Source organism: Dipodomys spectabilis, unplaced genomic scaffold (assembly GCF_019054845.1).
Source record: "Dipodomys spectabilis isolate Male_0828 unplaced genomic scaffold, ASM1905484v1 ptg000178l, whole genome shotgun sequence".
Taxonomy (NCBI): Eukaryota; Metazoa; Chordata; class Mammalia; order Rodentia; family Heteromyidae; genus Dipodomys; species Dipodomys spectabilis.
This window is the reverse complement of record NW_024870855.1, coordinates 7,258,982-7,286,870: the sequence shown is the minus strand read 5'-3', so window position 1 is coordinate 7,286,870 and position 27,889 is coordinate 7,258,982. Positions and strand designations below refer to the sequence as shown.

Below are 27,889 nucleotides of genomic sequence, written 5' to 3'. Positions count from 1 at the left end.
TTATGCACTGTGCTTAATTCTCAGAGAAACTCTTAAAATAGGTTTTACTTGCTCCTGCTGTAACAGAACTCCTGAATATGGGTAACTTGTGCTCAGTAGTGAAGGCTGGCATTCGAGGATTAACCAGCTGTTTCTATTTAACATGTAGAGAGGGCCTCCTTCTGTCCCATGTACCATGGCAATGTGGAAAGGCCAGCTGACACATTCATAAAGAAAAGGGTGGAACTCCCCCGCAGTAGCCACTTCAATCCTGTGAGGGCTAAAGAAAAGCATTAGTCCATTCTTGGGTGGAAGGGCCCAGATACTTCCCACTGGGCTGCTCTGCCATGTTCAGGACCAGGCAGAAAGAGAGAATAAATCATATCTAAAAATTACATAGCAGTATCTATTTTCTCTAGCTTATATGTAGAAAGCCACAGTTCAGAGAAGTTACATGATTTGTGGCAGATCACATCACACACCAACCATTATAACCATTAACGTCCAACAGACTTTAACATCCACATTTGCTCCCCTAAGCCTGCTGCCCTCCAGCGGGTTTTATATTTATTTAATTCTGCATGAGCCCTTCTATGGAGGCAGCTAGAAAAGAGCAGAATGCCTTGGGATTGAGGTGTTGAGTCAAGTTTAAACCACCAATCCTTTCTCTTTACTATTTTACTAGAGTTTGTCAGCAATTATAACAAAAAATCACAAATAAAGCACCTTGCACTTACCATCAGTGTAGGACTGACAGTGCTTTGTTGAAATTCTTTCTCTAGCAATAAGCTCGGTCTTGGAAGTACTTCCTTCACCTCTGTATTCCCAGAGCTGTACCCTGCCCTACATCAGAGTAGCCTTCAGTAGTTGTTTGTGGAGGGAACACATGACTGAGTGAATACTGGAAGAAGGGGTGGAGCTCAGTAGTTGTCCCCTTGCAAGTTGTTTGCCCTGGCACCAATGCCTGTGGAGAAAGCACAAGATGCCAAACTAGGAAAGAGGCTCAAATTCTTACGCTCTCTCTTCCTGTGGGCACAAGCATCAAGGAAGTCTGACTGCTCTTCACTAGCACACATCTCTTTAATTGACATATTGGGGGAGTAGCTGAATCTGGCATGCTAGAACTCCCAGAGCTGGGCGTCTGGCACATGGGAGGGAGTGATGGGAACATCCTAGACACCTGCCCAGGGCAGTATTTGTTTCTATGCTGCTTCTGACACTTGCACTCAGTGCCTGAATGCTATCCCTGAGCCTTTGTGCTGAAGGCTACTGCTGTACTAGTTTGGTCCACAGCTCCATAAACCCAGTTTTTGGTGGAAAACTGGAGAAAAGAGTCGCACAAACTTTCCTGCCAGGGATGACTTAGAAGTTTGATCCTCAGATTTCAGTCTACAGAGTAGCTAGGATTACAGATGTGAGCCACTGGCACCTGGCAAAGGGCAATATTTGTAAGGGACATATGTCCTGTCCTGTCTGAGGCAGACAAAGCCTCTCAAGATGTGCAACTGTGCACAGTGCTCCTAACTGCCTTGTGTATTCCGTTTTTGTCATGACAGGAAAAGTCTTGCATGAAGAGCACATAGAACTCTTGATGGAGGAATTTGCATTTCTGAAAAGAGAAGTCCTGGGGAAAGAACTGCTCAAAGGGTCCCTTCTCTTCACAGGTCAGTTTTAGTCTGCAGACACATTGAACCCCCAGCTCCTTTCCTTGCCTGTGAAGTTACAGGAACATTGGCTGGATGAACAGCATTTCATGTATTGTACATTGGATCATTCATTGTATGGTAGTCATTCTTTGAGCATGAACAGTAGGAAAGGACACTGATAGAGATACCTGCTCTCGTGGTTGGATGGATGCTCATGTGGATATCAGGAACACCTGAGTGGCTTTTATTAGAGAAAGCAGATCTTTAGGATCCTTGACCTCAATGAGTGGTAAGATCCTTCATCTCCTTAGGAGTTTCAAAACAATGCATTCTCATTGTCCTGATGCTTGAGAATGATGTAGGAGACTTGTGACAAGAAGGATAACAATTGAAGTGTCAGAAACTCACATAATGGTCATGTAAAGTTGGAAATTTCTATCCTCAGTACAGGTAAAGCAATAGAAGCACAGGCATTGAGCTCACACACCAGTCATGTGACAGAACCAGGCTGGAAGTTCACTATGTGGCAGGAGCTGGTAGGAGCTGTTCTGTAACATTTTCAGGGGAGATGAACTACAGGAGATGGTGGGCAGCCTGAAGGGAGCTGATTTTGCTTCTAAGTTTGATGCTTTGTCTAGGTCCCAGTGCTTCCATGAATTTTTATGTGTGTTTATTTAGCACTTTTCTGTGTGTCTGTGCTGGGGCAGGACCTCAGGGTGTGGGTGCTCTCCCTTGGCTTCCCTCAAGGCTAGCACTCCACCACATGCCACAGCTCCACTTCTGGCTTTCTCGTGGTTAACTAAAGATAAGAATGTTTCAGACTTTCCTGACCCAGCTGGCTTCAAACCATGATTCTTAGATCTCATTCTTCCAAATAGCTACAATTATAGACATGCACTGCCAGCTTCCAACTTCTTTTTGTCTTTTCATAGAACATGCTCATTGTCTTAAGTGTTAATATCACAGTCATAATGCAATGGTATGAAGCTTCTCTTTCAGATTTGGGCTAAGGACAGAGGTAAACATTCAGATCATGATCAAGCAGAAATTCTAATAGCTATACTCTTCTGAGTATACTTTTATGAAGACTTAAGGAAACATTTAGCACTCCATCAGCTTGATACTCTTGAACTAGCTGGAAGGTATTACTGTTTGCTCCAGCCTTTTAAAATATCATGATGTGTGCCATTTCACATGGAGCTGATGACAATCTGGGTTTCAGGGGCTAACAGATCATGGTTCTTCTCCTTTTGCCAGATGTTTTTTGGTGGTGATAGGAATTGAGTCAGGACTTCATTCCTGCTACCATGAACCAAACCTCAGCACTTCTTGCTTTTTTGCATTTTGCTGTATTTTGTTTGTTTTTCAGATAAGGTCTTGTACATTTACCTGGTGCCAGCCTCAGCAATCTTCCTGCCCCTGTATCCCTTCCAAGTATCTGGAACCCAAGAGCCTTATTTTTTTTTGGATAGAATCACACTAACTTTTCCCAGGTCAGCCTGGGCAAAAGTCTCCATGTCCCTTATCTGGTGTTACAGGTTTGCACCACTATGCCTGACTGTGGGTGACTTTAAATCATTTATTGAAGAGAACGGATATGTGTATATGTGCATATGTGGTGACATATGCCCATGTAAATATACCTAAAAGCATACTAAAAGCCTAAAACTCTTTATCATTCTCTTTGGTTGAACTGAGTGCTGTTGGCAGTAGCATGTCTCATTTTACTATTAAAACTGAATAACTCCTAAAAGGGAGTTGCTTTTGTGAGTCAACATTTAGCTATCTGGCAAGGCAAGGTCCCTCTGTCCATGCGCTCTCCCATGGACTCTGTGCCCTGCCTTTTGTCAGGCATTCTCTTCTTCCTAGTCCTCAACAACATTTGTGATTGCCCACAGCTGGCCCACTGGAAGAAGAGCAGTTTGGCTTTCCTGCATTTAGTGGCATCTCTCGCCTGACGTGGCTGGTATCCCTCTTTGGTGAGCTTTCTCTGGTGTCTGCCACTTTGGAAGAGCAAAAGGAGAAGCAGTATATGAAAATGACTGTGCATCTGGAGACCAAGGACAAATGGTAAGTTGTGAAAAACCTGATGAAAAGGAGACTTTGGGATGTATCAGTTGTTCACAAGGGTGACAACAGAGAAACCCCAAGTGGCACAAACAGGTGTTCACTGCAGTAGAACTGTCAGCTTCCAAAGACTAGAAATTAGTCCCAATCTTGCTGCCTTCATTGTCCAGTAAGTGAATAGTTGCTTACAGAATTGAAGCATGTTGCCAAAGTCATGTGAGTCCCTAATAGAAGCTTTACTGTATACTTATTTATTTGTGTACTCATTTTACAGATGGGCTTCTCTCTGCTTTTCCCAGGAGGGTCCTGATCCGTTTGGCTCAAGTGATCCTCCTGCCTCAGTCTCCCCAATAACTGGGACTCCAGGCCTGCACCCTGTTCCCAGCTCCTTTATGTAGCTTTACTGATGAGGAAATGGAGGTGTGAGGAACATCTTGACATTCTGCAACCCCTCAAATCTGAAGACATGATAAACATTCTGAGATAGACCAGACTGTTTATATTACCTAAAGTTTGTTTATATCCAATGCCTCTTAGCTATCCTAGCTAAGAGAATGCAGTCCTGGCTTCTGATGGTGCCTTGGAGGAGCATGTTGGCATGTTTCCAGTTATTTTCTCTCTCCCTCCAGCTTATCCCATTCTGCTAGAATGAGATATTTTAGCTCAAACATGGCATGTGTCAGGAGCTTATCATCACACATTAAGAGTTACTGATAACTGTTGTCTTAGGACAGAATTCCTTAAGTTACCTTCAGACAGTGTAGTTGAGTGAATGAGAACACAGGGTGATCATGAAAGTTGCCCATCAAATGCCTAGAAAAGCCAGGTTTGTCCCTTCAATCCCTGCTGTACAAATGCAGTATTAGGCAATGCTTCATGAGTAGCATGGCCTGGCCTTTTACAAGCATTTTCTCACTCAGTCTTTATACTGACTGAGTGAGACTTAGACTCAGAAGTGAAGAAACTTCCGAAGGATGCTGTTAGACTTTCCTTGTCTGTAACAAATAACTGAGAAAAGTTGTTTCAATAAGGAAAGGCATGCTTTGGCTCCCTTCTGGCCTCTTCAGTCCAGGCTTGGTTGTGATAGGTTTGTGGTGAGTCAGACATCATGGCATCAAGAGTGAGCAGTAGCATCCCTCATACAGCCAAAGAAGACTGCACAGTATAGGAAGGGGCAGGACAGACACACCCCCAGAGACCTATTGCACTAGGCCCCCACTCCTAAGCTTACAACGCCTCCCCAACTAGGTCCACAAGCAAAGGACCAGTGCTATTTCCTATTCACCCACTAGTTGATATAGGGCTCTGCAGTCCTCATTCAGGTTGCCTTTCTGTAGCCCCCACGCTGTGTGCATTCTCCCCAGCCATGCCAGAAGCACACAAAACAACTATGAACCCCACATGATACTGTCTGCAATTCCTCACAGTCCTCAGTTAGCAGCTGGGAATGTGTCACCTACCCCAGATCTCAAGGGAGTCAGAGTTTCAAACTCTAGTTCCTCCTAATTTACTGGATGTTTTTTAAATTGTGTAAAAGTATGCATTCAGATTTTGTTCAAGCCAAACTTATGCTGATATCCAGGATCTTAAGTAGTGACAAAAACACTTGTATTTAGGTCCTCAGGGTGCTGTGGGAGGAGGATTGCAGCCCTGTGCCATGCCTGGTTCTTCAGTACTTGCTCAAAAATTGCCACCTCCACAGTGCATACAGACAGGTGCTGACACAGGTGTGGAAGTGGCTGGACAGCTTCCTGCAAAGAGGATAAAGAAATGTCAGTGCTCTGTTGAGCGAATGTTTGCATCTGTAAATATTCATGAGTGATGTCAAAGAGGAGCCCCTTCAGTGAGCCCCGGCCTGGCTCCGTTGGACTGGGTGGCATCAGTTGCTGTACACACTCAGAACATGAATGGACCAGGCCCTTCCTTTAGGTCAGAATTTACCTAGGAAAACATTCTCACTTTTATACAGGCACACATCACAGCTCTTCCCTGCTATCTGGAGAGAAACAACCCAGAAAAAGGGAGTCACACTTTGAAGAAGTGATGTTCATCTTACTTTGATTTTCAGGAGCTCTGATGTGGACTCCAGTGGGTATCTGAATGGAAACAGAGGAGTCTCCTTTTGACCCAATAGTTTGTGTTTTCTGGCATGACTGGGTTGAGTCTTGAGAATGTGATGAGAAGAATACTAAGAATTTTCCTCATGAAATGTTTACACTGAACTAGAAGCTTGATAGAAGTGCAGTTGGTATTTGGATTGCCTGTTTTCCAAGTCTAAACCCTCTGGAAGGATCAGAAAAACTCCAGATAAAAAGTCCTGACTAGCCAGTACTGGTGGCTTGCTTCTGTAATTCTTGGTATTCAAGAGGCTGAGCTCTGAGGACACTATATTAAAAAAGAAGCACCAGCAGGCAGTCCATGAGACTATTATATCTAAATGAATACCAAAAAAGACATTCACAGTTGCGGCTCAAATGGTAGAACACTAGCCTAACCTTTAGCACATAGGGTCAGGGACCTGAGTTCAAGCCCCAGAACCATCACAAATGAAAAGGCATGAATGAGAAACTTGCTTCCACAAAAGTTATTGAGTAGATTCTGCTATTCTGGGCCAAATAAATCAAGAGCAGATGGCAGTAAAGATGGAAACACAGTCCCCAATGGCTTGTGGAGTGGTGGACATCTGGAGCCAATGAGCCAATGTGTTGAGCCACAGCTGCAAGAAAGTTGGGTGCACAGTGAGGCCATGTCTACAGAAGATGGGCAAGCTTCCCCACCTGCTCCCTACCGTGTGCTGTTTAAAATGAGGATTCTCTTGTCTTTTTGCAGTCCGCTATCTTGGATTGAGGAGAAAGGGCCTGGCTTCCAAAGAAACAGATACTTAAGCTTCCATTTCAAATCTGGATCTCTGGAAAATATACCAAATGTAGGTGTCAACAAGAACATTTTCCTAAAAGATCAAGATCTGTTTGTGCAGAAGCTCTTGGGCCAGGTCTCTGAGAAGGAACTGGCTGCAGAAAGGAAGCGTGTCCTACACTGCCTGGCTCTGGCAGACGCCGTCCAGAGGTGCTGCCGTGCTGAGAAGTAGGAGAGGAAGTGGTGGGCACCACCAGCACCAGATCACAGTGGGATGTTCTCAGCTGCTTGCCTCCATTCTTACCATTAAACATGTTGGAGAAAGAGGATATGTGTGCCATTACAAGCTGTAGGAATGAGATTTGGGGATGAACCCTGGGGTGGAGACAAGGAAAGTACTTACTATGGTGGAGCTCAATTGATTGTGCCATACTCCTCCTTCCATTTTTTATTCCACACCACCCTGGGAGGTGGATGGTTGTTATATTACCTTTTGGAAATTAAAAAGGATTAAGTCTATAATGTTATAACATGAAAAGAAAAGGTACATCAAATCATTTGTCAAAGGCCTGGATTCTACCTGCAGCCCTCACACAGTGGTCACTTCGTCAGGCCAGGCAGGAGGAGGCAGGCATTATGTCATCAAGATAGAGTGCAGGATCAGCACCATGGTTGGCAGGACCAGTAGCATGGTCCTAGTGATGGCAGTGGACACCATGTTGCCTCAGTGCTTCTGTTGGGTGGCTTTGGAGCAGGAAGCCCTGGACTCCATTTCCCATAAAACCCCCCCCATGGCTCCAAGTTGGGCTGAATGCATACACCTCCGTGGCCCTACATGCGTGAACAACGCCAGTGAATATAATTCACCATCATCAGAGCTTTGGGCAATGACTGTGACATCTTGAGCAAGGGAGATGGTGCATGTGGGAAAAGATAGCATACAGGGAAGGAGAACCCAGGAATCTAGAGGCAGAAGGATGCCAAGGGTTTCCCTCCCCTGCCCAAATTGCCCACGGTGGAAACACTCGTCCACTTCCCTGTTCCTTGAAAAGTGAAGGCCTCCCATCCCCACATTTCTCCACATCACCAAATCCAGGTCCAGGCTCCAGCCCTCTCCACCTACTCTCCCCATGCTCCATGGCACCAGAATGATCTCAGCCCTAGGATCTCAGTTGCGTTCATTCCCCTCCACTAGCATGATCGCTGGGTGTACTTTCCACTTCTGCCTCGGTGAACATGGTGCAGAAATCACTGGCTCTCCATGCCCTCACCCCTCATTCCATCAGCCCATTGAATGATTGCAGAGAATGGCCTCAAATCCTCTTGGACCCCAAGCTGCCACATGTTCCCACTCTCCAGAAGAGTGGAGAGCTGAGGATACAGGACACTGAACAAACAGCCCATTCTTTTCAGCTTCCCACCTTTCACCCATCCTCTCATTAGCACACAAACATTGTGGCAGGCAGAGCTGAATTCAGCATCTCGCTCTAATGCATGCATGTGAGGACCCATATGGATGCACATTGATGCGTGCTACTGTGTCTGTGTGGATGAATGTATGTCCATATGGTGTCCATGAATGTATGTGAGGTCATGCATATACCTCTCTCAATAGGTATGTTGAACATTGGAGTCTCATGCTTAGGCTTCCAAATAGAGAAGACCTCGTCTGTGTCTACTCTTGTGAAATTCTCACCCCATGTGAAGCTCAGATCTTGCATTTCCTTTTTGTTTCTTTTGTTCATTGTTGGCTTGCATGGATTTGAGACAGAATCTCTTGCCTGGGTCAGACTAGCCTTGAACTTGGTATCCTCCTCCCAGAAGCTCCCACTGCAGGAATAAGAGGCCTAGACAAGGACAACTGGTTGGCAGTTTATTCTCTGTCTAGACACAATGTGTAGGGGCTGAATGTCTGCAAGAGTGCAGTGAAAATGACGGACACCAGCGGTAGGGTTCCCAAGCCTTGGATGGACACAGAGTCCTTTCAGTGTATGATATCCTCAAGCAGGTGCTGGGTGGAAGCCCTAGGAGTGAGTGGGTGACTGGAGGAGGCAGGCAAGCACAGGCACTTGTACATGGGGAGACAAACTGGAAGGAGGGATCTGGTGTGAACCCAGTAAGTGGTCCTCATTACCACGACATTAACTGGACAGAGGACAGAGGTTGGTTGGTTATGTGGAGTGTGCCTAGTTTTGCTTCTGACCTGTCACGGGGCCCAGCCAGCACCCAGGGGCCATTTTGCAGAGGTCTGGTCTGAGGCTGAGGCTCAGAAAAGGGGACCTCCATTGGTGCTGTCATCTCCGGAGATGATGTCAAAAGGGCCAGGTTACCAGCACCCACATTGCTGTGCAGCTGAGCCAGCTCAGTTGTATGGAAAGCAGAGGGGCAGCAGGATGTTTTCCTGCTGTTGCCTGCTATTCCGCAGAACAACTCCACAGAGAGAGTTTGATTATAGTTCACAGGCGCTGGGTAATCCCCTGTCTGGGTCGCTTGAGCAGAAGTCCACCATGCATCCCACAGGTGAATCAAGGAGGAGGGAGAGTGAGTCCTCTCACCTACTACCTTCTGGCAGCCTCAGATCCCATATGTGGGTATATTCATGAGTGTGTGTGTGTGTGTGTTGCATGTGTGTGCACGCGTGCGCGCCCAGCACAGGCTGTTTTCATGGTATGGCCCCAATCCTTTTCCCAGTGTGCTGCTGTTTCCATGTTTGAACTGTGTCTTATTTCTTCACCCCAGTTTGGGTGGGTTTTAGCCCCAACTGATCCTGATCCCTGCAAGGCAGGATATCTGCAGGGAGGCAAAGTGGAGAAGGTAGTCGACCACTTAGTGCCTGCCCTGCTCTTCAGGAATGCCTTGTTTATCCCAGTATTTCTGGGGACATACCTCACTTTCACGACTGCCCATCACGTATTGAACCTGCTGTTCAATAGGTAAGCGCCCTCTCTGATCCTTGGATCGAGCCCATTGACTAGGCCTTGGCATGTGCTGCACCAATGCAGATCTGCTTGGATCCTGGCTACTGGCATGCTAGGACCAACATCCTCGCTGCCTGAGGCTGGAGTGGTGGGATGGGCCCTGAACAGGCCTGTCCACATCATGACCTTACACCCCGGGGAGCGCAGGGCTGTGGGCAGAGCTGGGAGAAGCCCCTTCTCTCATGAAGGCCCCCTTCTCTACATCGAGGCCTCACATGGCTGAGACCCCAATCAAAGCATTTTCCAAATTGACAGTAGTGGTTGATGTCCCATATGGGTGTCCTGACCTACGTGAACCTCACTAGGAAGCACAAGGGAAACCCTGACAGACCCTATGCTAATTCCGGTATGTGGGAAGAAGGTAGTGGGCTCATTACCTTGCATTTCTAGACACTTGGAACCACTCAGTGAAAAGAACAGGGAAATCATTGTTATCCTGAGTTCTATCCTGTGCCCAGAGAGACCACTGGGACTGTAGACTTCACATGTAGACACAGTGCATGTGACATTCTCATGATGACCCCTAGGTACAGCCGTTTCCTTGATTATGAGGAGAAGGCAGGTGTGCAGGAGCACCTGCAGCAGTGAGTGTGTCTGGGGGAGGAGGGAAGGCATGTGTCTTCATGGTGGGTGCAGTGGAGAGCTGGCCTTGGGGAGGCCTGGGCAAAGGGAAATAGCAGCCACTCCTAAAGGAATGCTCAAGTCCAGGTAGAAATGTGTCCACACAGGGAGTTAGTTTGGCTTGTTCTGTACTTGAGAGTGTGGGAGAAGCCTCTGGCACTGTGACCAGCCAGTTCCATGTGCCTGCCCTGGGAAACCTCAGGACCACACAGAGCAGCGAGGCCTACACTGTGCCGTCATGGACAATCCTCTAGGATTCTGTGAGTGCATAAGGGCCAGGGTGTGCTGTTTTGGTTGAGAGTCAGGCAAAGACCAGTCACACATGGCTCTAGGACATTGAGGCTTCTAAAGACTGCATGAGTGAGGACATTCTGGGTTCTGGGGACAAGGCTGACAGTTTGAGGAGCATGCCCAGGGACACCAGGAGCTGTGTGTGGGTGGGGGGTTTTACCTGTAATGTAGGTGGAGTAGCATCCCTTGTGTAGACAATGTCTGCAGTGCAGCCAGGTTACCAGGCCTGCCATGGGGTATAGGCAGGAGTAGGCCCAGGAGCCCAGCTCCCACACCTGTGCTTGAGGGGGGTCTGAGAGGAGGCGAGGCCCAACCTCTGATTCTGCTGCTTCTCCCACTACATCTAGAGCCTTCTTTCATATTGGGCTCATGGATGAGGGAGTACCCAGAGGATTTCACTGAAGCACTGGACATATCTGCCTGCAACACATGGTAATATATCTAAACTACATTGTGCCTGGCTCTGTGGAGGAGCAGCAGGCCCACACATGCATCCCAAGCAGCTAGAGCTGGAGGGTGAGTAGCATGGGCTGGCAAAGGAGAGAACAGGTGTGGGATTCCAAGCTTTGTCCACCTGAAGGCAGCTCCCATGCTACCATGGGGCCATCAACAGGACAGCCAGGGAACCTGGATGCCTTGGCATGAAACCTGTCCTGGCAGGGCTTCCTGGGGTGGAGTCCAGGGACTAGGGCTTCTCAGCAGGCAGGGGTCTCGTGGCCCTAGGAATGACTGAGGGGAAGGCAGTGCTGTAGGGGATCTTTTCTTGCAGCTGTTCCACCAGCTGCCAGGCTTGATGAGAAAACCAGTGTACAAAAGAGTCACCTGAACCACTGGATCCAACACTCTGCATAGAAACAGGGCTACCATGACAGAGCTGGAACTAGCTGCAGCCTCAGAGGCCCCCTTAGCTCCAGAACCTGCAGTGGAGCTCCAGTGAGAACCCAAGGCAGACGGATGTTCTGACTCACCTGCACCATCTTTGACTGAAGAGATGAAGCCACCCGCAGGGAAGCCAATGGCCCACAGCCTTCCACCATCAACAGCATCAAGAATGGATCTTGACCTGCAATATGCAGATCCTCTCTCAGGTGAAAAAACAGTGGCTGCTCCCCCATTGCCAGCGGCACTGAGCCCAGTTGCTCCAATAGCTTTAGAGCCAGCAATTGATGTGCCAGTGCATGCAAGAGAAGAGGGGATGTCAGTGCCCACTCCAGAGCCCCAATGGCCTGAAGACCAGACTGACCCAATTCTGCCACCTACCCAAGAACGAGAAGCATCTGCAGTTCAACCAGAGGCCCCAAAGCCCACTGCAGGGAACAGCTCAGGGCCAGAGCTAGAGGCTGCAGGAGAGGAAAGATGGGAGTCTGCTCTCCTTGCACCTGGGGAGCAAGTGGAGTCTTGCCCGCTTCCTGGAGAGGCTGACTGCCTTGAGCCTGTTGCTGAGCAGCCAGAGCCACCCGTACAGAAGCCTCTGCCACCCAGCCGGGATGTAGCACCCATCCCATCTGTGCAGCTGGATGCTGATGCAGGCTTAGGAGGGGACTCTCATCCAATTAATGACTTGGATGAAGACCATGAGCTGCCAGTGGCTGAAGACACCAAGGGTACTCTGCCCTGTGCTGCCGAGCCAGAGCCTGCACACCTGCCATCTAGCAAGGCAGACAAGCCAGCTGTTATGCACCCAGATCCCTGGGACTGTTGTGACATGGGAGATTTGCAGATTTCCTCCAGGGAGCCAGCCTTGATTTCAATGATGGAGTCAGACCATGATGAGGAGACAGCTCACATGCTAGAGCGGTTGCCCGACCTGAAGGTGAAGCAGTTGTCCCTCATGGCGGTGGTGAGTAGCTTGGCAGGGCGGGCATGCGGGCTTTCCTTTGCACCTCTACTGCCACACCTGCCTCAGGGCAGAGTCACGCTGACCCTTTGTTTCTTCTCTGCAGAAGCTGTTCAAAGGGCTGATCCCTGAGCAATGCTTGAGCTATATATATTATCAACCGGACCACGAGGAGGGTCTGGAGCACCTGGCACCCACTGTGCTGGCCATCCTGGAGCACTGTGAAAAATTGCACACCTGTGTGATCAGCACATGCCTCGGGGACCACAGCACAGAGGCAGCAGAGAGGGCCCAGGTGTTGGAGCACTGGATAGACGTAGCTTTGGTATGCGCAGGAGGCGGCCCCATACCCTTCTGCTCTTTCCCACACTCACCAGGTGCTGCCTGCCCACTCACAGCCACTGCCTGAACCCTCAAGCCCTCCTTGTGCTCTGCCCTGGCTTGCACTGTGTGCACTCCTGCTCTGCTTCCACTGCCATTCCACCCTCTCCCCTATGCTCTCCGCATTCAGCCCAGGAACAAAGGCTCAGCCCCAGGGCCAAAGCAGGACCACAAGGAGCTCCCTCCACAGCTCACCTCACCCCTTCCTCACCCTTAGGAGAGCCACCTTCTGAAGAATAGCTGCACCCTCGTTCCCATCATGTGTACTCTGCAGAGCAGCCAGCTCCAAGGCCTGAAGAAGACGTGGGGGTTGGTTGGCAGGTGGGTGCACCTTTGTCCTGGGCAACCCTTGCTTCCTCAGGAGGCAAGCTTGGGTGCCTGAGGAGGTTGGAGGAAGTGATAGGATTGGGGATGTCCACTTTCCTGTCAAGCTTCCTCCTGAGTGTGGCCTGTGATGAGGCTGCCTCTCTACAACCTGCCTGCCTGGCACCGCCAAGCCAGGCCCTGGCTTGGTTTCTGTGTGGCCTTCCCATCCCAGGAGGAAAGTCTTGCCAGTCACGTGGGTCAGCGGGTTCCTCCAGACCAGGCAGCCACAGAAACATCTTTTAGGGCACTCAAATGTCCACATCCACCCTGGAGACAGGCCCTGCCAGGCTCTCTAGCCTGCCCAGGGCTACAGTGCTGATGGTCACAAGGAGCCTGAGATCTAAAGGCCCAAGCCAAAGCTGTCACACCCCATGGAAAGAAGGGACTCTGGAGGATTGAATGGTTAGAGAATGAAAGCCTTTTACTCCCATGCTCAATGCTGCCAGAGGCAAGAGCCCAAACACATGACCCTCTGGAAGAAACTCAAAAGAGAGGCCTCAGGAAGCCTCAGCAACTGGTGAGTAGTGTGCGAGCCTGAGTCCAGGGGTTTCCTAGAAGGAGGAGTTGAGGGGCTTCCCACAACACAACTGACCAGTTGGCCCACTCCCTTATTGCCCCAGATGGCATGTTGCAGGAATGCATTGCAGCCACCACAGTAAGGAATGCAAGAGCACAGGAACAGGTGAAGGGCAGGGCCACAGACCTTGCATGGGTGTCAAGTGTCAGCCCTGGAGGGGACCAGGCCAGATGGATTTCCCCACTCAGGCCTGTGTCTTTGGTATGGGGTAGAGGGTGGATCATTGAGGAGTGAACCTGTCTTCTCCAAGTTCTGCTAGGCAGATGGCTCCATGGGGCTGGGGTAAGTCTGGGGACCTTGGGAAGACCTTAACAGGACTCTTCTGATCTTTCTGCACCCAATGCCACAGGAGTATCCCGAGGGCACAGTCCCTTACCTGGGCACCATCCTCACTCACCTGGCCTCACTGCACAAAGACAAACATTCAAAAGATGTGAGTGAACAGGGGCCCAGCCCTGGGAAAGCAGAGTGGGGACAAAGAGCCTCTTGCTGCCCCTTGACCTCCAGCAAGAGCCCATGTCCTCCCCAGCCCCAGAGTCCCACAGCAATGCTACTTCTGATGCCCCATGCCGCCAGACCTCAGTGCTGCTGATGACATTTGGCCATGTCTCAGAGGGAGGTCAGTGAGGGTGGCAGTGTGACAGCAGGTGCTCAAGCTGACATAGCATGTGGGAATAGCATGGCCTTGTCACTAGAAGCCTCAAGTCTCTGCCACGTGCACAGAGAGTTGAGCAGTGAGCTCCCTGTCCTCAGGACCTAGGCCTCCCTGCCCTAGACTGAGAGCAATCCTAGTCCAGCTGTGCAGTCAGCCTGCCCTCTGCTGGACAGACTTGGTGGATAAGGCAGCCTTCGGTTTTCAAGCAGCATTTTCTTAGCACATTGATTCTTTGCCTTGCAAGGTTCTTGGCTGAATATGAAAAGACGACAAGAGGTGAGAAATGGCACCTTCCACTGCAGGTGGCCGGCTCTGCAGGTCCTTTGCCTCTGAAGATGGCCACATTGAGTCCTGACGATGGGAGATGGGGCCCTGAGCCAGGGATCTAGGATAGCTTCCTGGGGGTGGACACCTGATCTCAGTAGAGACATGAGCAGAGTGTGTGAGAGAGACCCAAAGTCAGCTGCCTGGCCTACCCTGCACTCCTCCAGGCCCATCACCCTTCTGTCCTCTCTCTCAACCAGGAATACAAGGTGATTGCACTCATGAAGAAACTGCAGGGCTCATGTGAGGAGCTCCACGTGGTTCCTGACATGAACTTCATGTCTTGGTTCAACAATATCAAGCGCCTAAGTGAATCGGAAAGGTGAGCTGGGGTAGACAGTGAAGGCAACAAACATGGGGATCCCCAGTGCCAGCCCCTGAGAGCTTGTACCCTGAGTCAGGCTCCCCCTGAGACCTGCTGAAGGCAGGGTGCTTGGGCTTCTGAGTCCCCAGGAGCCCTGGGAGGGAGCCCCAGTGTGGAGCCTGCTGTTTTCACAGCCACTTCCTTGTCTTAGCTCCAAGCTCTCCAGGGAGCTGGAGCCTCCCCGCAGGGCAGGCTTCCTGAGCTGGAACAACAAGAGGAGCCCTCCCCTGAGGAAGCCCTCCAGAAAGTAAGTACATAGGCTTGCAGGGCCAGGGACTCCCCAGGGACTGGGTGGTGGGACAGGCAGCCCAATGAGCTGGGGCTGCCCTCCCACCTCCTGCCACACAGCCCCTTGTGTCTGGCTGGTGTGGCCTGAGCTCTGCCCACCTCACTTTCTTCATTGGGGTCCCACGGTGGACCTCACTCAGAAGATTGGGCAAATGGCTACTTGGATGTGAGCAGAATAAGGAAGGCCGCCTCAGGCCTAGGGGCAGTGGGTGTGGACAGCCCTGTGTGCTCAGAGAAGCCCTGGAATTAAGGCAGTCCCTCCATTCAGTTCCCAGGCGTCAAGCAGAGAGCTCAGCAGCAATAGCAGCTCCCAGTTGGAGACCTGTGAGCAGCTCAGCAGTGGGAGTGGCAGCCACACACCCAGCATGCACTGGGGCTGCTCACCCAAGCCTTGTGCACACTGCAACCCATTATATCAGTCTGCCCCAAACATCTGCGGGGCAAACACGAGGACAGAAGATGAGGGCATCTTGCCATTCCTGAGCCCCCAGACCTCCCGGAGAGCTGGGCATGGGGCTCTATCCTAGGCTACCCTTTCTTCAGCCAAGATGCCTGCACTCCAATCATGGAAAATCACATTCTCCAGTGCATCATGGGAATGCATTGCACAATGTGCCAAGTTGCAAATGTCATGGATTACCCATTGGGGAGGGTGGGTGGGTGGGTGATTTAGGTTAAGATACTAAGTTGAAACACTAAGTCCATTCAAACCATTTCTATCCAAGAGCAAATTTTTGTGGGTGCTTTTCTTTGGGTTAGTTACTGGTATAGACTTGCACATATCCTATTTGAAGATGAAATCCTTTCAGGCTTGGAGGTCCTTTCTGCAGAATAAGGAGAGCAGGCACCTAGCACATGTCAGGCATGTTGAAGCAAACACACATGCATCTTATGCAAAACCTGAGTTCAAGGTAATGCTCATAGCCCTTGCCTCACAACATCTGAGACTATGGTTTTAGGTGTTCTCATGGACCATTCCACAAGCCTTGAAATCTGAGTGTCGAAACGTCTCCTTTGCAACAGCCATTATCTCTGTGGGAAGCTGCTGGCTGGCTTCTTCTTTGCAGGCAGGGAATCCACCCTCAATCTGTTGGGAGGAACTGGAGTCACCATGCACAACTGCAGGACTCTTGAGGGGAAAAAGTGAGGCCACACCAGACCCAGGGCAGTGCTCCAGGGAGGGAGACCCTGAGCTGCAAGAAGAGCTAAACTCAGACTGAGGGCGGCAGTGGCAGTGTCGTGGGGTGGTAGTGGGTGGTCCCGCGGCCAAGCAGAGTCTGCTGTGACCATGGCTAGAGTCAAAGCCAGGAAGGACAGTGGGAAGGCCAAGGCTAAGGCAGTGTCGCGCTCACAGAGAGCTGGTCTACAGTTTTCTGTGGGCTGCATCCACAGACACTTGAAGACTCGAACCACAAGCCATGGACAGATGGGTGCCGCTGCTGCCGTGTACAGTGCTGCAATTCTGGAGTACCTTACTGCTGAGGTCCTGGAACTGGCAGGAAATGCTTCCAAGGATCTCAAAGTAAAGCATATCCCTCCCCATCACTTGTATTGACGAAGAGCTGGATTCTCTTATCAAGGCTACCATAGCTGGGGGTGGTGATCCCTCACATCCACAAATCTCTAATTGGAAAGAAGGGACAGCAGAAAACTGCTTAGAGGGTTGTATAACCCTTTTCCTTCCCATCACTGTACTGTAACTGGGACAGACGAAAACAATGAAAATGTATGGAATTTTTTTAAATAGTTAAATAGAAAAGCATAGAAAATTACTGAAGGCATGACAGAAAAAACATTTGTACATTTTTAGACTCAAAGTTTGATAAAAGAACCTTTTCACATCGTGATAGTTGTGTAGATTGGCCAGCTTTCTTCCATGTGTTTTATACCAAAATGGAATTGATAAACCATTTTCTACAAAACTAATTTGTGTCCAAACTGTTCTGTTCATGATGTATTAGAAATATTTTTCTCAGACTTGAAATATTTTGTCTCAAGTTAGATCCTCAAAATAATCCTGAAACTGAAATGAGGAAACTAGCTTTATTCAGCATGACTGATATCATGTGAATGTTCAGTCTTTGGTGCTATTACTTTGTAGTTACTTAATTGCATATCTCTAATAACTGAACTAATGCCATCAATTAGGAGTTATCTCTCCATTTAGATTATGGGAAAATGTGCATTTAATACTGAACTGGGGAAATGGAATTACTGGAATCATTTACTGAGCATTTAGCATGTGCCAAACCCTGAGCTAAGTACTTTGCTGATCAAGAAATATTATTAATTACCTTGCTTTATGGACCTGGACCCCAGGCTCATGGAAATTAAATGATCTGCCAAAACCCGGGGAGCCTAGGGGGTGGGAAACAGCAGAGCTAGGACAGATGCTTGCATTGACTCCAAAGTCTACAACTTCTCTGCTTTGAGCTTCCCATGGTATTCTTGTATTGATACAATATGTCTTTCATTTATTATCTTTTAAAAAATGGAATATTTCTTTGTCAATTTCTAAGTAACTTGATTGAAGTTAATGTAATACTTAGTGGTCCATCAGAAAATGCTATTTTTCTTTCTGGAAATTGATATTTTGTATTATAGCAGGATCAAACTAATTCCTTTTTAAAAAATATTTTATTACAGAAATATTCACATGTACACAAAAATAAAGAGTATAGTACTATGTGAAGCCACATGTACCTATCAAAAAAAAAAAAAGAACTAAACTCAGTCACACCAAAATCCCTAAAGCCCTAAGCATACCGATAAAGAAAAACACAGGGAAACATGCAAATGAGCAGATATAGAGCCCAGATAGTACATCAGTCAAATGCCAGAGCCACTCACAGATTCATAAGGGAATATAAATCCTCTTCATTCATTTCACTGAGTTCAAATAATTCCTCAATAGTTTTCCTCCTTGGTACTTATGACACTTATGGGAAGATTTATTATCTTGCTCCATTACACAGTTGAAGAAAGCAGCCAATGCAAGAGAACTTCCCATTCCATTTGCTTCATGATACCAGTGTTCCAGTGGACAAAATGTCTAGCAGGCCAAGCAGATACACATGACCAGGAAGAAAAGTAGAGGCTGTATTGCTAGAATCCTCTACAGAGTAGTAGCAAAGGAGCCCTGATAAGAGATCAATGGAAGATAATGCACTCTACTTGGACATTACATAATCTGGGAAGGAAATACTGTTTCAATATTCAACTGTAAATATTCAACTGCCAGGTGCTTGTGACTCACATCTGCAATTTTATCAACTCTGGAGGCTGAGATCTGGGAATCCTGATTCATCCCATCAAAAAGCCAGAAGGCTGGGCACTGGTGGCTTATGCCTGTAGTCTTAGGTACTCCAGAGGCTGAGATCTGAGGATTACAGTCTAAAGCCAGCCTGAGCAGGAGCATCCATAAGATTCTCATCTCTAATTAATCACAGAATAAGTCAGAAATGGTGCTGTGGCTTAAGTAGTTGGGTGCTAACTTTGAGCAAAAACTTGCTTGGGGGCAGCACCCAAGCCCAGAGTTCAAGGCCAGAGTTCAAGCCCCAGGATCAGCAAAACAAAAACAAAAACAAAAAAACCAGAACATCAAAGGGCAACAGCAGCCACAAAACCGAAATGGAGCTATGGCTCACATTGGGGAGTAAGAGCCTTGAGCAGAAACTCCAACTGATAGCATGAGATCTTCAGCTCAAACCCAGTACCACTCCCTACCCCAGCCCCCAAAACATACACATATTTATGTATCAAAAGATTGATGAGGGCTGGCAAGGTGGCTCAGTGGTAGAGCGCTTGCCTTGCATGCTTGAGGCCCTGGGCTCGATTCCTCAGCACCACATAAGCAAAAAGAAAAAAGCCAGAAGTGGCGCTATGGCTCAAGTGGTAGAGCGCTAGCCTTGAGCTGAAGAGCTGAGGGACAGCGCCCAGGCCCAGAGTTCAGGCCCCACGACCAGACCCCCCCCCTCCCAAAAAAAAAAAGATTGATGAAAACCCTTTTTATCTCAATTGTGAAGAGCAGTAAGCCAAACAGGTCCTATCAGGATGTAAATATTTCATAAATCAGGATAGGAAAGAATTTCTTAAGCCTCTGTCATCTTTTGTGTTCAAGCTTTCATGGAAGCCAAATGTCAGAACTATTTTTCCCAGGCTTCCCATACACAGCAGTTCTAATCTCCTCCTCCTGAGAACTGTGAGTGATAGGCTCATATTAACACACCCAGCCTCTCTCATTTCTTCCCAAGAAGACAGGGCAGAAAAGAAGTCATTGGATAATGTGATGCCTGGAAGGCCAGTGGAGACAGCTCTTTTGTTATGATTGTCTCTGGGTACAAATTGTCCAGAGGAGCCAAAATTACTTCATGGAAATTACAGCAAGCCAAAAGGGGGAAAGAAGTCAAATCACAAAGAAAACAATGTCTGAACAATCTTTCATCCTGAATATAATGGCTGTGTCATGGTCACATTTCACCTCAGCATTGCAGTGATAGGTTTGTTAAAGTCCCAGTAGCTCCAAGATGTTGAGCCACCAATAACCTTTCCTAAGCTTCTGAAATTGAGGCCAGCGTTTTCCCATCCCAGCCTCAGAGCCCAGGTACAGGAAACAAGGGTCACAAGTCTCCATGTATTTCTTGGGTATCACTCCAATGCGAAGAACTGTCTGACATCGCCCTCAATTCCTTTCTCTCATGCAACATATTCTTAGAGAATGCATTTTCTTAATATATAATGTGAAAGCATTTTAAATTCTTTCCATTCAGTATGTCAATCTGTGAGTACAATGCAGCTTGATCAGTCGTCCCTTCCCTCATTCTCGCCAACATCTCTGCCAACCACTCATTCCCTCAAGCTACCTGGCTCTACTCTTGCATCCGTCCATGGAATATGATGACTATTCTCCAATCCTTCACCTGTTTCTCCATTCATGTACCTGCCTTCGCCTCTTCACACCTCCTCCTTAGATAAAACATGTTTCAGCTTCCTGGTATTCATTTGGTTAAACTCTAAGGTGTTTGTTCAAATGAATTATACTATTGAAATTCTTCCTTATGTACACTATGCTATAGTACATTTGTGTATATATGTATACAGCCTACATATGTTTTCATATATGTTTATAATTTAGATCTTACTACCACATATGAGAAACAAAATGCACCCTTTGTCACTTTGAGCATGGCTGACTGAAGGTAAAAAATTTCCAGGCTCATCCATTTCCTGGCAAATGATGTAACATCATTCCTCCTGATGGGTGAAAAATATTCCATTGTGGGGTCTGATTTTTAACTAATATCTAAACTTAAGGGTTTTGTAATATTCATTTTATACATAATTCCATTCCAGGCTTCAAGATCTAACCTCTACTGCACTTCTCCCTATTCCATGCTTCCAATTATTTTGTATTTTCATTACATCTTGCTCTATGCATTTATGTATACCACTCAAAAGTCTTTTTTTAGAAGAAAGGTAAAAAAATATATATGCAGATCTGTTTCAGTTAGTTTTTATTATTTTGCATAGGCGTATTTTTTTCCTCTTGAGATGATGAGTTTTCCTCTGCAGATTGTATTCTTATTCCTTCCTCCAGAAGCCATGCCACACAGTTTTGTTGACTTTATCTCATGCACTATCAAGTCCTAGGAAATGAAAGAATACACTTAATGCCCTAAGTGGATGTTAAAGCAGTTAGGAGTTTCTATGTCAGTCTTCAATGCCAATCCCTGACATGGCGTGTAGTCATGGGGCTTGGGAGCTGGGCCCTTTTTCCAGCTGCACACAACTGAGTTCAGCAAGTAAGCCATCAGCAAGTATTTGCACAGCACCAATGCATGAGCCTTAACAAGAAGAACTTTGAGTACTTACACCTTGTTACCTTCCCTGTTCAAGAACTTAGAATTTCTGGTCGAAACAAAGGTTATGAAGAGAATTGGGAGGAGCTGAGAACTACAAGAGGACTGATGCATGGCTCTTTCCTGGACACATGGAGAGGCTAGAGAGGGAAGGAGGGCCATGGCTGGGGGAAATGCCTCCAGCTCAAGGAGCCAGTGGGCTTCTGGGACTCAGAGGCCCAACAAAGGGTTTCAGGGATGTATTGCATTTGGTGCTGCACTGTGTTTGAAGGAAAAATATTGTCTATTTGTTATCTATCCTTTTAAAAAAAACCTTACTGAAGAGTTACCTTGAAGAGTTTTGTTACATGCATTTCCCTTTAAAATATAGTAAGGAATATTTTACTATAGTTTGAAATGAAGTGGTTTGAGAGCTGTGTTGAAAGAATTGTTCTTCTTGAAAGATCTTAATTCCTTTCTTACATTTTTATATTTTACGTATGTTTATACTATTTATAGTAAAGTTTTTATGTATTTAAAAAGCATATAAATTATAATCCATAGTATAATCTGTAATTAAAATATACATTTTATACTACATATGTGTAGTAGAAAAACTATAATATAGAGTATAAATTCTACAGTATATATCAAGACATACTAAACATCATATTGATTATATATTAGTATTTATATAATAGTAATATATATTTACTTTATAGATAATATAAATATATTTACACATATAAAATATATGTATATGGTAAATGGAAATATCCAATAAATGCATATTATACTTATGTTTTCTACAATAGACTTGTGTAGTATAAAAATATATGTTATATATGTGTTATATATATATGTTATATATATATACCTTGTTTTGTATATATATATATATACATATATATGTATACACACACACACACGCCCTGTTGTGTCTGGCTTATATCATCTAGTGAAATGTTTTCAAGTTTCATACGAAGCATTTTATTTTTTATTGCTTCATTTTCTTTATTCTGCTGATGGATGCTAGGTTAGTTTCTAATTTTTTGGCTCTTGTGAATAACTTCTGTATGAATATTCTTGCATTAGCAAATGCTTGAGTCCTGTTCTCAGTTTCCTTGGATACATATCTGAGAGTTGTTCAATCAAATGGTAGTTATGTAATTGAACTTTTGTGAACTGTTAACCTATTTTCCATGTCCATGTACCATCTTACATTTCTACCAGACATATTTCAAGGACTGACACATCCTTAGCAACAGTGTTATTTTCTTCCTTTTAAAAATTAAAGCTAGCCAGGCATCAGTGGCTCACGCTGTAATCTTAGCTACTCAGGAGGCTGACATCTGAGGATCGAAGTTCAAAGCCAGCTGGGGAAGGAAAGTGTGAGATTCTTATCTCCAATAAACCAGAAAATCGGAAGTGGTGCTATGGCCGAAGTGGTAGAGCGCTAACCTTGAGCTGATAAGCTGAGGGACAGCACCCAGGCTCCAAGTTCAAGTCCCAAGATGGACTAATTAATTAATTAGAGCTATGCTAATTGTTGTAGACCATTAACTCCCTACCTCTTTTGATTTCCATTTGTGGTGATTAATGGTGCTGGGGATCTTTTCCTGAGATGGCTTGATATCTGTGTGTCTTTCTCTGGGAAATGTCATTCCTGTCTTTCCACCCATATATTTTCATATATTTTAGTATCCTTGATTAAATTTAAATTTATTCATATATATTTTGTTCTTTTGGGGGGGGTATGGTAAATAATTCCCCACAATTCCTTCTCTTCATTGATGCTCTATAGAATCATTAAATGACTTCTGTTTGTTGATTTTGTGTTTTGTACATGCCAAATTATCTTATGAAGTGTGTGTGTGTGTGTGTGTGTGTGTGTGTGTGTTTTGGATTTTCTAAATATATGATTTGCTATAGAGTTTATTTCTTTCCCATTTAAATGTTCTTTCCTTCTTTCTCTTTTTCTCTTCCTCCTTCTCCTTCTTCTTCTCCTTCTCCTTCTGTTCACTCAATTTGCCCTATTAAAATTTCTCATACTATGTTAAATAAAGATCAAAATGGTAGAATACTATATTGTTCCTGATGGGAAAAGCTCTCAGACTTTCACATTTGCAAATTATGTTAGCTACCAAAAATTATATCTTAAGAGCAGTGCTTTTGAACCCAGAAGCAGCCTTGCTCACAGTGCTGGCCTCATCTCTGCAGCCTGAATACATCTTCCCCAGCCTGGCTATGTACAAGCAGAATGTCCAGGTCACTGGCATTACAAGTATTGGCTTCCTGGTGGCCACCAGGCTGCTATGGAATGTGGGAAAGTTTCTGATCTTTCTTGAGCAAGGTTTCCAAGGCCCAGTGCTTGTAACAAGGAAAAGAAGTAAATAACTAAAGAGCTATCCATTTCATATTACCTACTGTAGTTACTCTATGCAATCTCAGGACTATCCATTTCAAACAATTTATCTATGCACACTGTTGCATCGAAGTCATTTGAGGATCCATGGACAGCATTCTTCAAAATACTGATTCCATATCTAGCTCGGAGGGAGTCTGGGGACAGCAGCTTTGCTTCTTCTGGATCTACTGGACCCATCAGTAGTCTCCACTCTAAAACAGCATTCCACTTGGTCAGAACCATAATCAACGAAGGGCCCCTGAAAGTGACAATGAGTGGTTGTCATTAAAGAAGACAGAGGCTACTTACAAAACAGATTGTATACAAGGTTACATACAGAATGCCTCTGCTCCATCTGGGGAACTCTGCTTCATTATTTGCCTAATCAGTATCATTGTGTGTGTGTGTGTGGGGGGGGGGTCCTTTCCCCTTTTCCCTCAGGATTTTGTGCTAGATGAATTCTGGAATTTAATTTCAGGAAATATTTGTCAATAGAATCTTACCTTTGCTATTTTGGAATGGTAGAGACACGATCAAGGTCTCGGGATTTGTAGCCTCATGATGACCCTTCTGCTTCTGGAATCCTTGGGGGTGTTGTTAGCACTACCAGAAAGCCACCTTCATCTAGCCCCCTGCCCACATACACATGAGGTGGATGACAAGCAGTGACTGGCCAGGGCGCGGGGACCCAGGCCTGGCTGCCTCAGCCTCACACGGAACGGTGAGGACATTGTGGCAGTCGAGGACATTGTTAGGCCTGCACTGAACCCTGACTTCATTCTTTTCTCCAAACAGTGCCCATAATAATTTGCCTCCACTCTGAACTCTACTTCTCAGAGATTGGAACCCACCATATCTTTAAAAGTGAGAACAACTTCTAAGCTGTCATGGCGAGGGACATGCACAGTCCTCATTGTTTGTGTTGAAATGCTATTTCTATATGGGTGAACTTTGGTCTCAACTCTAAAAATACTGCATTTGCTCTTCTATTTCATCAATGTGTGAGTACTATGACCAATATTTCAAACCCTAAGTAAACTTTCATGGATGGTCACATCACCATAAACTCGATGTAAATGAAGTCTGACTTAGACATAGACTTCCTGGGGTTGTGAATCCAGTCAAGGTCTAGCTTTGAGCCCGTGGACAAATTCTCGCTCTGAGCTTCTGTTCGTTCATAGTCAAAATGGAAATTTGAATCGAGTCTACTTCATACAGTTTTTGTGAATCCAAATGAGATAAAGTGTATGTAGATGGCAGGAGGCATGGAATTAAGTAAACATGTCATCAAGTTAGCTTTCTGATTCAATGCCTGGAGAAGATACTGTTGCCTGGAACTCAGCTAAAATATGAAGAAGGAAGCCATAAAACAACTATTTGGTATTACCCTATTTGTGTGACTACATCCATCTATTACGTTTACATTCAGAGTAGGACATGGTATCTATACATGTCAAAGAAAAAGAGATATGAGGAAAGATGGCTAGAATTTACTGAGTACTTTTCGTATAGTATGCACTGTTCCAAGCACTTTTTGCTTCAGGTGACCTAACACTTAGAAAAACTACCTGTGGGAGAGGCTATTCTTCCTCCTGTTTTCAGAACAGGAAGCTCAAGCCTTGACTCTGTCATGGTAATGCAGCTCTACCCAAAGAAGAAAGGATAAGAGAGAGTGGAGTGAGGGAGGAGGCTAAGGAAAACAGGACAGGGGAGGAGAGAGGGAATCAGGGGACAGAAGGAGCATGGGAGAGAGAGTGGAAGGGAAGGAAGAAGGAAAGGAGAGGGGAACAGAGAGAGAAAGGATGGTAAAGATAGAGAGGAAATAGGAAAAATAAACCATAAATGCTAATAGAATGTCTTCTCATGAATGAGATTAGATGGAAAGTTTTCAACTATTTCCCATATTTTCCAGTTTCTAAAGTGAACATTTACTACTTTTACATTAGACAAGTATGTATAAAAAACTTACTCAGTGAATGCTTTCACCAGGTCCGCATAAAAGTCTTTTTCTGTGACTGTGAAGTAAATTTCGTCTGTATCCTCTTTACTTAGGATCATCTGTTTCATCATAGTTATATCAAATCCTGACTCTTTAATGAGCTTCAAGATCTCCTCTAGGAACACAAAGATTCAGTCATCTTTCACATCTTTCTACTTTTCTTTCACATTCAAGTCCATCAAAATAACAGAGGCAAATAATAGTTTTACTTGAGTGGTATAGCTTATGCCAAACTCACCAAATTGATACTCAGAACTATAGGATGTTAATAAAGTGGGCTAGCAAAGAGTGGACAAGGAAGATTTCTAGCATGTTAATAATGAATCCACATTGTCATATCTATGTTCCAACTGCCCAAGAATTTCTTACAAGATCTGTATTGGAGGCTCATGATGAACTTTCTGAAAATGCAAAGCCCCACGAAGGGAATTTAGTAAAGCAGATCTTAAAGTATTTCCAGCAGCTTAGATGTTAGAGAACAACACTCTGGAGACAAAGGTAAATGAGCTGGTGCTGAGACCCTTCTAGTAAAAAGGAAGGAACAGAAGGAAAGGAGAAAATGGAGGCGATGAGGAGGGAGGAAGTAAGGGAGGAAAGGAAGAAGGAAGAGAAAGAGAAAAGGAGGGGGAAGTTTGATAAGACAAAAGAAAATGTTCACATAGAACTCTAACATGAATTAAATAATTGGAACCTAAAAACACCATGAATCAAAATTTCAAGCTCAAAAGTATGCCAATAAGTAGATGTACAGTAAAAGTTGACTCTACTCAGAGAAGAAATTAAAGCAAAAGAAAATAATCTAAGCAACAGACTCAATAAAAAGGTGTCAATGGACATTATAACTTAAAACACTATAGAGCAATGGAGAATAAGAATAAAGTTAGCAAGAATAAGGAAAGGGAATAAAGAGAAATCCTAATTTAGAAAGCAATGGTATAAAGCTCAGGTAAATACAAGTGTATATACTTTTTTGTGTGTATGTATGTGTGTGTGAATGTGAATATATATATATATATATACATATATATATATATATATCACTTAATGTTATGTATTTATTTTAAATTTTTTACTTCATCATATCAAAAAGAATAGTACATTTAAAATGTAAATTATTTTAGTACAGAGATCTCTTATTCTTTCTGGTGAAGTCCTTATGGAGAAAAGTAAAACAGCAGATCAGAACTGACATTTAGTGTTATCAGCCAAAAAATCCACACTGGAATTAAAAGAAAACAGCAATCTAGATGCTGAAAGGGTAAATATTTTCCTGAAGGGGAAAAAAAAAGAAACAAGAAGGGTTAGTTCTCATTTAGTAATTTTTGCTATTAGAAATACATGAATAAAGCTACCAAACTTGAGAGATTACAAAAATTTATTCCAGGTCATGGAATTGAACCCTTATGAAGCTCATGCTCTACTATTGAGCTACCATCCAACATCAGTTTTTGTTACTAGAGGGAGACAGAGACAGAGCACAAGTAAATATCCAATGCAAATATACCAACTTGAACTGTTGGATCTAAATGACCGGGTATGGGTATTTTACCCAGTTATTCTTTTTGAAAAGTTATACCAAATTTTGGAGGACAGTGTAGGATTTGCTTTTATTTTAATGTCTTTACCTCTTTGTTCATGTGATACGTGAGGCTTAATTATTGCTAGCGTGCTCGTGAGAGGAAAGAAGTGCTCTATTTCTCGTTCAGCAGTATCAGGGAAATTGCTTCCATATAACTGGTTGATGGGCAATTCTTCTGTTGCAAACTGTGCACACAAACTTTAAAAAAGAAATCAATCAATTAAAAAAAGAGATTACCACACCACAAAGTAACCCGTTTGGGGAGGATGTGCATCTACTTTAAGTCTTTGAATGTGGTTTTCTTCAATACATCCTGTTGTCTTTCTAGTTTCAGAGGCTCTTTACATTTCCTCCTTTGCTTTATTCTGTTTGCCCCTACTACTCAGCCTTGGGCCTTTCTACACTTCTAATTTGGACATGACTTCCTTCCCACATCCCTAGGAACCAGGGGTTCCTCTCTAATTGTTAATTAAAAAAAAAACCTCTACGTCATAACCATCACAGTCCCTTCTTAGTGAAGAGTTCTCCAGTATCCAGTCTGTTGGGTGTTGACTGTGATGATTCCTGAGAAAGGTGGGTATAGGAGTGGGAGGTGGCTGAGGGAGAGGAGTAGCTGTGTTTCTCTTTAGGCAAGAGACCATATTTTAAGTAAATTAATGAAAAGTGAAAATATGGTAGCTAAGTGCAAGAGAGTGGCACTTGAAAGTGGTACCACAATCCTAGCTATTCAGGAAGTTGAGATCTGAGGATCTCAGTTTCAAGCCAGCCTAAGAAACATGGAAGTCTGTGAGACTCTTATTTCCAGTTAACCACCAAAAAAGTGGAACTGTGGCTCAA

The 27,889-nt window shown here is 45.2% G+C and overlaps 3 protein-coding genes, 1 long non-coding RNA gene and 1 pseudogene across 9 annotated transcripts in view; 3 read left to right on the top strand and 2 right to left on the bottom strand.

The window, feature by feature from the left end:
* Positions 1 to 7,068, top strand: part of LOC122120733 (biliverdin reductase A) — a 28,442-nt gene extending 21,374 nt beyond the window's left edge. For 2 of the 4 annotated variants that reach the window (XM_042694957.1, XM_042694958.1), the window contains 3 exons: positions 1,536 to 1,643; positions 3,524 to 3,695; positions 6,522 to 7,068. In XM_042694957.1, coding sequence (XP_042550891.1) covers positions 1,536 to 1,643; positions 3,524 to 3,695; positions 6,522 to 6,780 — 539 coding nt within the window. In that variant the 3' untranslated portion in view covers positions 6,781 to 7,068. The remainder of the gene's footprint in view (positions 1 to 1,535; positions 1,644 to 3,523; positions 3,696 to 6,521) is intronic. The other 2 variants (XM_042694960.1, XM_042694959.1) reach the window with 1 other exon arrangement.
* On the bottom strand, positions 1,149 to 18,285 carry LOC122120737. Its single transcript, XR_006149789.1, has 3 exons — positions 17,016 to 18,285; positions 2,834 to 2,836; positions 1,149 to 1,159 (listed from the first exon to the last, which is right to left on the bottom strand). It is a non-coding gene; the product is annotated as an uncharacterized LOC122120737 (long non-coding RNA).
* Positions 8,340 to 15,874, top strand: LOC122120732 (ral guanine nucleotide dissociation stimulator-like). Its single transcript, XM_042694956.1, has 6 exons — positions 8,340 to 12,278; positions 12,382 to 12,600; positions 13,949 to 14,032; positions 14,779 to 14,900; positions 15,094 to 15,189; positions 15,499 to 15,874. Exons 1-6 carry the CDS (start codon positions 11,430 to 11,432, stop codon positions 15,755 to 15,757), a joined length of 1,629 nt encoding a protein of 542 aa, XP_042550890.1. The 5' UTR covers positions 8,340 to 11,429; the 3' UTR covers positions 15,758 to 15,874.
* LOC122120736 lies at positions 15,909 to 17,156 on the top strand (annotated as a pseudogene). Its single transcript, XR_006149788.1, has one exon. The product of XR_006149788.1 is annotated as a histone H2A.V-like (transcript).
* Positions 18,286 to 19,316: 1,031 nt separating the features above from the next.
* Nme8 (NME/NM23 family member 8) overlaps positions 19,317 to 27,889 on the bottom strand; it is a 28,418-nt gene continuing 19,845 nt past the window's right edge. For both annotated transcript variants that reach the window (XM_042694954.1, XM_042694955.1), the window contains 4 exons: positions 27,099 to 27,250; positions 25,444 to 25,588; positions 23,491 to 23,733; positions 19,317 to 20,875 (listed from right to left, as the gene is read on the bottom strand). In XM_042694954.1, coding sequence (XP_042550888.1) covers positions 23,505 to 23,733; positions 25,444 to 25,588; positions 27,099 to 27,250 — 526 coding nt within the window. In that variant the 3' untranslated portion in view covers positions 19,317 to 20,875; positions 23,491 to 23,504. The remainder of the gene's footprint in view (positions 20,876 to 23,490; positions 23,734 to 25,443; positions 25,589 to 27,098; positions 27,251 to 27,889) is intronic.

What these genes read in the sequence shown, in the direction of transcription:
- LOC122120732 (XM_042694956.1), top strand. Translation starts at nt 11,430, where the DNA reads ATGAAGCCACCCGCAGGGAAGCCAATGGCCCACAGCCTTCCACCATCA. An exon ending in AGTTGTCCCTCATGGCGGTG is followed by an intron (nt 12,279 to 12,381) that starts GTGAGTAGCTTG and finishes TCTTCTCTGCAG; the next exon opens with AAGCTGTTCAAAGGGCTGAT. An exon ending in ACTGGATAGACGTAGCTTTG is followed by an intron (nt 12,601 to 13,948) that starts GTATGCGCAGGA and finishes CCAATGCCACAG; the next exon opens with GAGTATCCCGAGGGCACAGT.